The sequence below is a fragment of the Salminus brasiliensis genome, chromosome 9 (genome assembly GCF_030463535.1).
Source record: "Salminus brasiliensis chromosome 9, fSalBra1.hap2, whole genome shotgun sequence".
Taxonomy (NCBI): domain Eukaryota; kingdom Metazoa; phylum Chordata; class Actinopteri; order Characiformes; family Bryconidae; genus Salminus; species Salminus brasiliensis.
In genome coordinates, this window is record NC_132886.1 from 2,704,820 (window position 1) to 2,715,938 (window position 11,119).

An 11,119-nucleotide genomic window follows, 5' to 3' on the forward strand; every position below is an offset into this window, starting at 1 on the left:
CACACACACACACACACATTGTGTTCCGACAGTAAACAAGAGTCTGTCCTCGTTTCTCCACTCCAGTTCACTGTCAGCTAACAGAGAGTGACACACACACACACACACACACACACACACACACACACTTACACGCAGTGGTGAGCTGTGGCGCTGTGAGAGCGTGGCCTGCATGCAGTAGCTCACAGGCTGGCCTGCCTGCAGGAACCGAGGAGCTGTGACCGTTAGGCTGGTCGGTCAGAGGTGATGCAGAATAAGCACTTTACTGAACTGTGAGTCAAACTGTGAGTCTCCAGGACTCTCCTCCGCAGGGTTTCAGACTGAAGACTGTCCAGTAACAACATCTCGAGCCCCTGGTTTCGTATACAGTTGGGTTTTTAATCCTAATGCAGACGCTACAGTGAATTATTTGGCAACCCTTTGGTTAGAGCCATAGGGCTCTATTTTAAATAAACAGAATAAGTAAGTAATAAGTGGAATAGAAGAAACAACAACAACAATAATAATAACAATATTAATAATAATAATAACAGCAATAATAATGATAGTAATAACAATAACAACAATAATAATAACAATATTAATAATAATAACAGCAATAATAATGATAGTAATAACAATAACAACAATAATAATAGTAACAACAACGACAACAACAAATGATATTAATAATAGTAATAATAATAACAATAATAACAACAGCAATAATAATGATAGTAATAATCATAATAATAATTACAATAATAACAACAGCAATAATAATAATGATAGTAATAATAATAATAATAATTACAATAATAACAACAGCAATAATAATAATGATAGTAATAATAATAATAACAATAATAATAACAACAATAATAGTAATAACAATAATAATAATAACAACAACAACAATAATCCTAATAATAATAGTAACAATAACAATAACAACAACAACAATAATAATGACAACAACAACAACAACAACAATAATAATAATAATAGCAATAATAAGATTAAGAAGAAGTAGAATCACACAGTAGAACTAATTAAATGACCGATCAGTGGTGGATGAGTGATTATGGCAATTAATAAATGAATAAATATGAATACATAAACAGGAACAAAATGATGTTGTACAACTGCAGTCATATAAACACTTTACTGATACTTTTTAATTACAAAGAAGTATGTAAAAGGTATTTAAATATGCTAAATTAACTAAGCTAAATTAATTAAGTATTGGGACGCCTGCTCATTCATTAGGGCCTATGAAACTGATGTACAGTAATAGTGTAGTGGTTACGAGAGTGAAGAGCTGAATGTTGGCTTAGATACAGGGTCTGAGGGGTTAGCTTAGGCTGCTAAGTTAGCTACGTTAGCTAAGATAGTTTAGTGTCCTGATGCAAAAAAGTAATATATATATATATAATTTGCATAGGGAACACTAAACTATCTTACATAAACATAATACAGTTAATTCAAAAATATTGTGTCATTTATAAATGATATAAATATATTATACAATAAACACTAAAATAACTATAACTTCTCTATACAGCTTCTCACTAATATGAAGAAAACAATATATATGGCGAAACAACAATGTCCACAATATCCAATATATATAATATATTCAAAATATGCTAATGATACATTTAATACATTTAATAAACAAAAACATATGTTATTAATATTAATATACATCAATCAGCCATAACATAACATAGCTGACCATTAAACTGTGAGTTTGTCCAATTACTTCTGAGCCTGTGAAAGCAGAGGGACTGTGTGTTCAGTCAGTGCAGTCGTTTAGTTAAACCTCCTAAATCTCTTAGCAGGTGAAATCCTCCTGAATGTCGCCTACATATTAAATATTACTCATTTTTATATTATTATGGTTACATAATCTGAATGACACTCTTTGTCTTATTTATTTATTTATTTATTTATTAATTTTGTATTTATTATTATTATTATTATTATTATTATTATTATTATTATATATTTTAATCTAATATAATAGGAATTAATAGAGTGCAAAAGGTTTGGCACCCTTCTGATGTTGCAGTGACACAAACACACAAGTAACACCCAACCAACCACATGGGGTACCCTAACAACCACCTGACAACACCATAGCATAGCTGAGACACCATAACAACCCTTTGAGGTATCATAGCAACTACTTAGAAACCACTAAACAACACCATAGCAACTATCTGAAATACCATTGCAACACTGTGGCCTTGCAACACATCTGGCAAGCATTTAGCAACACCATAGAAACCCTTGGGATATCATAGCAAACACTTACTAACCACCTAGCAACACCAAAGCATCCCCTTAGCAACAACTTGACATAACACAGCAGCCACCTAGCAACACCATAGCAACCAGCTAGCAACCACTTAGCAACACCATAGTGATAACCTGGAATACCATAGCAATCAGCTAGCAACCACTTAGCAACACCATAGTGATCACCTGGAATACCATAGCAACCAGCTACATATAGCAAACATATAGAAACCGCATGGGATACAATGCCAAGCACTTTGCAACCATCTAGCATCATCATCGCTCCCATCTAGCAACCACTTAGCATCACCATAGCAACCACTTAGCAACACCATAGTGATCACCTGGAATACCATAACAATCACCTAGCAAGCCAATAGAAACTGCATGGGACACAATGCCAAGCACTTTGCAACCATCTAGCATCCTCATAGCAACCACCTAGCAAGCTCATGGCAACACCATAGCAACCACTTAGCAACATCAAAGCAACCACTGGGCAACAGCACAGAAACTACCAGGGATACCGTGGCAACCACCTACCAAAACCATAGCAACCACTTGGCAACAGCATAGCAATCAACTGGGATACATTGTCACTGTCCAAATACTTATGGATATGACTGTATATACACAGAGCTTCATAAAGCCAGAGAATTGCATTTTTGCTTGTATATGTGTATATATGTGTGTGTGTGTGTGAGTGTGTGTGTGAGTGTGTGTGTGTGTGAGTGTGTGTGTGAGAGAGAGAGAGAGTATTTGCTGTATCTGTGTGGCATTGGTGTGAGTGTGTGTGTGTGTGTGAGTGTGTGTGTGTGTGTGTGTGTGAGTGTGTGTTAATGCGCTGTCAGCGTTAGGAGAGGAAACCGACAACTGAAAATATGGGTGTTGCTTTACAGCATCTGTGGTAAGTGTGTGTGTGTGTGTGTGTGTGTGTGAGTGTGTGTGTGTGTGTGTGTGTGTGTGTACGTGTGTGTGTATGTGTGTGTACTCTGCTCTCAGAAATGTAGACGCTGTTAAGCGCTGCTCGTCTCACACACTGAAGGAAGTCAGCAAAGCTTAAACAAGCAGAAATTTGAGTGACAGGTCCACTTCACATCCTTCCTCCTCCCCAGATCCAGAGAGCTCTCTGAGGCCTTCAGAAAGAAGAGTGGAGATGTTGTAGAGGAGTCTGCAGATAGAAGAGTTAGAACAGTTAGAGATCAGACGCTGTTCCACCGTCCACTAAATCATCTACAGGAGGAACAGCTGACCAGCATCACCAGGTCAGACTGTCCCAGCAAGATCAGCCAAAAGCCCCCTGCTCCACAGGTCCTCCTCTCCTACTCATCATCAGCTCACCTGGAAGTTCACCTATACTCCGGCTACCTGCCTGGCCTGCCTGATGTGCCGTGTTGTCTGCAGCTAAGTGTGGCTGTATGCAATCAGGATACCACAGCAACCACTCACGCACTGCAAGATGGTCAATGCTGGTTTAACTAAGCTTATACACTATATGGACAAAAGTATTGGGACACCTGCTTATTCAGTGTTTCTTCTAAAGGGTCAAGGGTATTAAAGAGCTGATCCTGCTTCTGCTGGAGTAACTGTCTCTACTGTCCAGAGAAGAAGACCTTCTACTAGATTTTGGAGGATGAGCATTGCTGTGAGAATATGACTGATTGCATTCAGCAACAATACAATATGGACAAAAGTTTTGGGACGCCAGCTTATTCAGTGTTTCTTCTGAAATGAAGGCTATTATAAAGAGTTGATCCTGCTTTTGTTGGAGTAACAGTCTCTACTGTCCAGAGAAGAAGACCTTCTGCTAGATTTTGGAGGATGAGCATTGCTGTGAGAATTTGATTGATTGCATTCAGCAACAAGAGCGTTAGTGAGGTCAGGATGTTGGATGATGATCATCACCCCACATCATCATCCCCAACTGCCCAAAAGTACTGGATGGAGCTCCACCACCATCATTCCAGAGAACACAGTTCCTCCACTGCTCCACAGCTCAATGCTGGGGGGCTTTATACCCCTGTACTAGCCCACGCCTGGCATTAGGCAGCATGGAGCCAATAGGGTCATGCTAATAAATATGAATAAATAACTAAGAAATATTTGGACATATAGTATATATATATATATATATATATATATATATATATATATATATATATATATATATATATATATAGTGTATTTTATTCTTTTTAAAATTAATGCTATTTTTAATAACATATTAATTTAATTGGCTTAATTCATCCTTAACTTGATTATTTTTCTTTCAATCCCTGTTTACTGCAAATGCTCGGCTAGACTGAACATTTAGACTCATGAGTGGAGCTCAGGGCAAAGAATAAGCCCAGCGTAAAAAAAATGTAGGACCTGGGCCCTTTAACACCAACGCTTCAAAAGATTCCCTCTGACATGAGAAAAGAACAAAGGGTCGCTAAGTGATCGGTTTCTTAGCAACAATGCTAAGCGAGGATGCCAACAGTCAACAGCCAGCAGAAACTCAACACTACTTGACTCTTTGCCAAGACGTGATTCAGAGTACAAAGTGGATGTGTGTGACCCCACTGGTACTGATAAGTGGCAAAACATTACACACACACACACACACACACACATGTACTAACACACAGGCATACGCATCACACACACACACACGCCACTGGCTTCCCATCAAAGCTGTTGTTCTCATGGAAGCGGGAGGAAGGTGGACAATAGGAGCGCTTCTATAGATACTCCTATAGGATGGCGCTGATTGACGTCAAAGAAGAGAAAGAATCGAGGAAAATGGTCACGGCTTTTCCAGTCATAGCTTTCACGACTTTCCCCCAAAAGCCATCAGTCAAACCTCTCAGCTCACAGTTCATTCACAGTTCAGTAGCTCAGCTACGTGATTGGCTATCTCTGCTATAATGTGGAGAAAAGGCCGCCATTACCTTTAATATGGGGAGACAGCATGGGAAAGAACCAGTGGGTCATGTGGGGCCTGTATGAGTAGCCCAACTGGGAATTACTGGAAATTCCATGTTGGGCCCACATATGGATGCCCACGAGGTCCCACTGGGGTCAGTGATGGGCCTCATCTAAGTTGTACACCTCTCGTATAGGGCCTAGATGGAAACCATGTGAGATTAGTGTGCGATGGGGCCCAATTGGGAAGGCCAACTGGGTTCCAGTAACAAAGTATGTACAAACCCACTTAGAGCCCAAAATAGCAGCTTCAGGATCATGCAGATGCTCCACTGACTGGAACAGGGAGAAGGGCGTCTCCGTCATTCCCACTCCGGGCCGGAGCGCTGCTGCTGCTGCTGCTGCTGCACTATGGAGGTTTGGTGGTGGAGCTGCAGGAGGAGAACCTCTCTCCAGAACTGCTGCTGTGTAACGCTGCAGAACCCATAGAGTCATATTAGTGTAAAATCCTGTAGTATTACTCTACCGCCTCAGCCCACATGCTGCTCCACCTTCAGATCAAGCTTCTGCAGCTCTCAGCTTGTCCAGACATGCACGTGTACAGTGTGTCCAAAAATGAACTATAGTGGAGGAAAAGTGAATTGCATTCTCCATTTCTGGTTTCTGAAATCTTTCTCCAAACATCCCCCCCCCCCATACCCAGGAGGAAAAGGGGAGGTCAACATCAGCCCACAGCTGACCTTATTTCCTTCATTGAATAGAGTATGTAATGTCGAATATATCCACTGGGTGGCATTGTTGTTAAAGGACATTATCGTCTGAAAGCTGAGAAAGCAGAGTGCTGGCGTGGCGCGTCTCTTCGGATGTTCGCTTCAAGCTACACGGAAACGCTAACATGAGAAAAAATATATTCGATACCCCTTAACAGTTATAATTTTGGTTGAGTGGCGAAAATGTGACAATATAATGTATCGATATGTTCTCCCGAAACGTTCTCCCGAATGTGTGACCTCTTGGTTGAGTTGCCCAGTTAGGGTGCACAGATCTGGATGCTAATGTTAGCTCAGCATAAACACCGCACAAGATCATTTAGCATATTTCCTTGCTAGGATATGATGCTATAATGGAAGGGATGGATATATTTGTCCATGTTTTATTGAGCCCAGTAAAACTGATTATATTCCAGATCTATTGTTTTACAGTGACCTTACAGTTCATGTATAGGATTACCCTAACTGGGCGAGTCTACCGGTTGGTTGATTTGCATATCTGCTTTCTGAAAAATCAGAAAATTGTTTTGAAAACTTGCTAAATGAAGATCCAGGAGCAGAGTATAAGGGTCAAAGTGGTTAGGAACTATCGATGTTGATGGGGTCAGGCATGTTAAACGGGCAGTAGAGCTGGATCCACCACTGAAAATCGATCAGCCAGGAGTGGGAAACTGACCATCGATGACCGATGCATAGAGGATGGCTAACACAAACTGTGCATCAATAGATGGGCAGATGAGCTTCAGGTTCTAATGGTTCACCAGTAAGGTGAATCTACAAAAAGGTGTTTCTGATAAAGTGGCCAAGGAGTGTATATCTCTACACTGTACCTTAGTCAGAATTAATTGTGAGTTACTGTCACTGCCACTTTATATTGCAGAGTGGGGAGTTCAGATGAATTTCCTGAGGGATAGTATGTTTTAATTTCATTATTTAATAACATCAAAGTGTTTGATTAATGACTGAGATTAATTTCAGATTTAATATCCGATAAAAAAAATCCCTTCCTGACTGATCGGTCCAGACAGGATCTGGCTGCTCCAGTAGTTTCTCTACACATGCTATTTACCGCTTATCGCATTAGGTAGTGACCTTACATAACAATTCTGCAGTGTGTGTGTGTGTGTGTGTGTGTGTGTACAATACCTGCGTCCACACCAAACAGGATATAAAAGTCCTCCCTAAAGCAGCGCCAATAACTCACTTTTTTCCCACCTTGTTTGTGTTTGATATCTTCCGCAGCGGAGGTCAAACAACTGGACGCTGGCCAGATTCTGCACAATGGGGTGTGACGACGACTTGCAATGTCCTGCCATTCAGTTAATGCTAAAGCTTCAGACGTCAGCGGAGCAGCACATACATACAGTAGATATCCAGTATGAAGCTCTAATATCATTAATATCCAGTATGAAGCTCTAATAACATTAATATCCAGTATGAAGCTCTAATAGCATTAATATCCAGTATGAAGCTCTAATAACATTAATATCCAGTATGAAGCTCTAATAACGTTAATATCCAGTATGAAGCTCTAATAACATTAATATCCAGTATGAAGCTCTAATAACGTTAATATCCAGTATGAAGCTCTAATAGCATTAATATCCAGTATGAAGCTCTAATAACAATAATATCCAGTATGAAGCTCTAATAGCATTAATATCCAGTATGAAGCTCTAATAACGTTAATATCCAGAATGAAGCTCTAATAACATTAATATCCAGTATGAAGCTCTAATATCATTAATATCCAGTATGAAGTTCTAATAACATTAATATCCAGTATGAAGCTCTAATAACATGAATATCCAGAATGAAGGTCTAATAGCATTAATATCCAGTATGAAGTTCTAATAGAATTAATATCCAGTATGAAACTTTAATAACATTAATATCCAGTATGAAGCTCTAATAACATGAATATCCGGTATGAAGTTCTAATAACATTAATATCCAGTATGAAAGTTCTAATAACATTAATATCCAGTATGAAGTTCTAATAGAATTAATATCCAGTATGAAACTTTAATAACATGAATATCTGGTATGAAGTTCTAATAACATTAATATCCAGTATGAAGCTCTAATAACATTAATATCCAGTATGAAGTTCTAATAACATTAATATCCAGTATGAAGCTCTAATAACATTAATATCCAGTATGAAGCTCTAATAACATTGATATCCAGTATGAAGTTCTAATAGAATTAATATCCAGTATGAAACTTTAATAACATTAATATCCAGTATGAAGCTCTAATAACATTGATATCCAGTATGAAGTTCTAATAGAATTAATATCCAGTATGAAACTTTAATAACATTAATATCCAGTATGAATCTCTAATAACATTAATGGAGGAATGATGAGGGGCAGAGAGATGAAAGGAGACGTGCTGGAAGGAGGTTCTGATTTATTGTATTATATGTATCGTATTTATTAAGTGTAGAGATACAGTAATCTTAAGCCCTCCCACATGGCGACACACTGTCAACATCAGTGCAGTCTTTTACCACAACGCTCAGAATTTAATGTACACAGTTCCAGAGACTGGACCTGGATTTGACACCCCACCCCCACCCCCACCTCCCTCCACCCAAATGTAATCCTTCTGATGATTTACTCCAGCAGGGGAAATTAGGAATATTTCGTTTGAGGTTGGATGTATTCTCCGTCTCCGGAGTGGCGTTACTGTCGGGGCCACTGGGACGTCCCCTGACCGGACTCCTCCACCTCCACTTCTCCTCTCAGTACTTTGATGCGCTTGCTGTACGGCTCACTGTGGGGCTGCAACATAAAGTCATACAGCAAAGAAGCGGCCACGCCTGCCAACAGGGGCCCCACCCAGTACACCTACACACACACACACACACACACACACACACACACACACACAATATTAATAAACTAATATCAGCAGTTGGCTTAATGCTGTTATAACTGTTGAGCCGAGGTGGAGAACATTCTACTACAGTGTGACGTGTTTGGTGGAGAATGATGGTGTTTGGTGGAGAGTGATGATGTTTGGTAGAGAGTGATGGTGTTTGGTAGAGGGTGATGGTGTTTGGTGGAGAGTATTATGGAGAGTGATGGTGTTTGGTGGAGTGTGATGGTGTTTGGTGGAGATTGATGGTGTTTGGTGGAGATTGATGGTGTTTGGTAGAGAGTGATGGTGTTTGGTGGAGAGTGATGGTGTTTGGTGAAGAGTGATGATGTTTGGTAGAGAGTGATGGTGTTTGGTAGAGAGTGATGGTGTTTGGTGGAGAGTGATGGTGTTTGGTGGAGAATGATGGTGTTTGGTGGAGAATGATGGTGTTTGGCGGAGAGTATAATGATAGTGATGGTGTTTGGTGGAGATTGATGGTGTTTGGTGGAGAATGATGATGTTTGGTGGAGAGTGATGGTGTTTGGCGGAGAGTATTATGGAGAGTGATGGTGTTTGGTGGAGATTGATGGTGTTTGGTGGAGAATGATGGTGTTTGGTAGAGAGTGATGGCGTTTGGTGGAGAGTGATGGTGTTTGGTGGAGAGTGATGGTGTTTGGCGGAGAGTATTATGGAGAGTGATGGTGTTTGGTGGAGATTGATGGTGTTTGGTGGAGAATGATGGTGTTTGGTAGAGAGTATTATGGAGAATGATGGTGTTTGGTGGAGAGTGATGGTGTTTGGTAAAGAGTGATGGTGTTTGGTGGAGTGTGATGGTGTTTGGTGGAGAGTGATGGTGTTTGGTGGAGAGTGATGGTGTTTGGTGGAGTGTGATGGTGTTTGGTAGAGAGTGATGGTGTTTGGTGGAGTGTGATGGTGTTTGATGGAGTGTGATGGTGTTTGATGGAGAGTGATGGTGTTTGATGGAGTGTGATGGTGTTTGGTGGAGAGTGATGGTGTTTGGTGGAGAGTGATGGTGTTTGGTGGAGTGTGATGGTGTTTGATGGAGTGTGATGGTGTTTGATGGAGAGTGATGGTGTTTGATGGAGTGTGATGGAGTGTGATGGTGTTTGGTGGAGAGTGATGGTGTTAGTTGGAGTGTGATGGTGTTTGATGGAGTGTGATGGTGTTTGGTGGAGAGTGATGGTGTTAGTTGGAGTGTGATGGTGTTAGTTGGAGTGTGATGGTGTTTGGTGGAGAGTGATGGTGTTAGTTGGAGTGTGATGGTGTTTGATGGAGTGTGATGGTGTTTGGTAGAGAGTGATGGTGTTTGGTGGAGAGTGATGGTGTTTGGTGGAGAATGATGGTGTTTGGTGGAGAATGATGGTGTTTGGCGGAGAGTATAATGATAGTGATGGTGTTTGGTGGAGATTGATGGTGTTTGGTGGAGAATGATGATGTTTGGTGGAGAGTGATGGTGTTTGGCGGAGAGTATTATGGAGAGTGATGGTGTTTGGTGGAGATTGATGGTGTTTGGTGGAGAATGATGGTGTTTGGTAGAGAGTGATGGCGTTTGGTGGAGAGTGATGGTGTTTGGTGGAGAGTGATGGTGTTTGGTGGAGATTGATGGTGTTTGGTGGAGATTGATGGTGTTTGGTGGAGAGTGATGGTGTTTGGTGGAGAGTGATGGTGTTTGGTGAAGAGTGATGATGTTTGGTAGAGAGTGATGGTGTTTGGTAGAGAGTGATGGTGTTTGGTGGAGAATGATGGTGTTTGGTGGAGAATATAATGATAGTGATGGTGTTTGGTGGAGATTGATGGTGTTTGGTGGAGAATGATGATGTTTGGTGGAGAGTGATGGTGTTTGGCGGAGAGTATTATGGAGAGTGATGGTGTTTGGTGGAGATTGATGGTGTTTGGTGGAGAATGATGGTGTTTGGTAGAGAGTGATGGCGTTTGGTGGAGAGTGATGGTGTTTGGTGGAGAGTGATGGTGTTTGGCGGAGAGTATTATGGAGAGTGATGGTGTTTGGTGGAGATTGATGGTGTTTGGTGGAGAATGATGGTGTTTGGTAGAGAGTATTATGGAGAATGATGGTGTTTGGTGGAGAGTGATGGTGTTTGGTAAAGAGTGATGGTGTTTGGTGGAGTGTGATGGTGTTTGGTGGAGAGTGATGGTGTTTGGTGGAGAGTGATGGTGTTTGGTGGAGAGTGATGGTGTTTGGTAGAGAGTGATGGTGTTTGGTGGAGTGTGATGGTGTTTGATGGAGTGTGATGGTGTTTGATGGAGAGTGA

The 11,119-nt window shown here is 40.7% G+C and overlaps 1 protein-coding gene across 1 annotated transcript in view; it reads right to left on the bottom strand.

The window, feature by feature from the left end:
• Positions 1-8,358: 8,358 nt before the first annotated feature.
• The window catches only part of aqp1a.2 (aquaporin 1a (Colton blood group), tandem duplicate 2), a 7,838-nt gene continuing 5,077 nt past the window's right edge, over positions 8,359-11,119 (bottom strand). Inside the window, exon 4 of the mRNA XM_072687143.1 lies at positions 8,359-8,815. Coding sequence (XP_072543244.1) covers positions 8,651-8,815 — 165 coding nt within the window. The 3' untranslated portion in view covers positions 8,359-8,650. The remainder of the gene's footprint in view (positions 8,816-11,119) is intronic.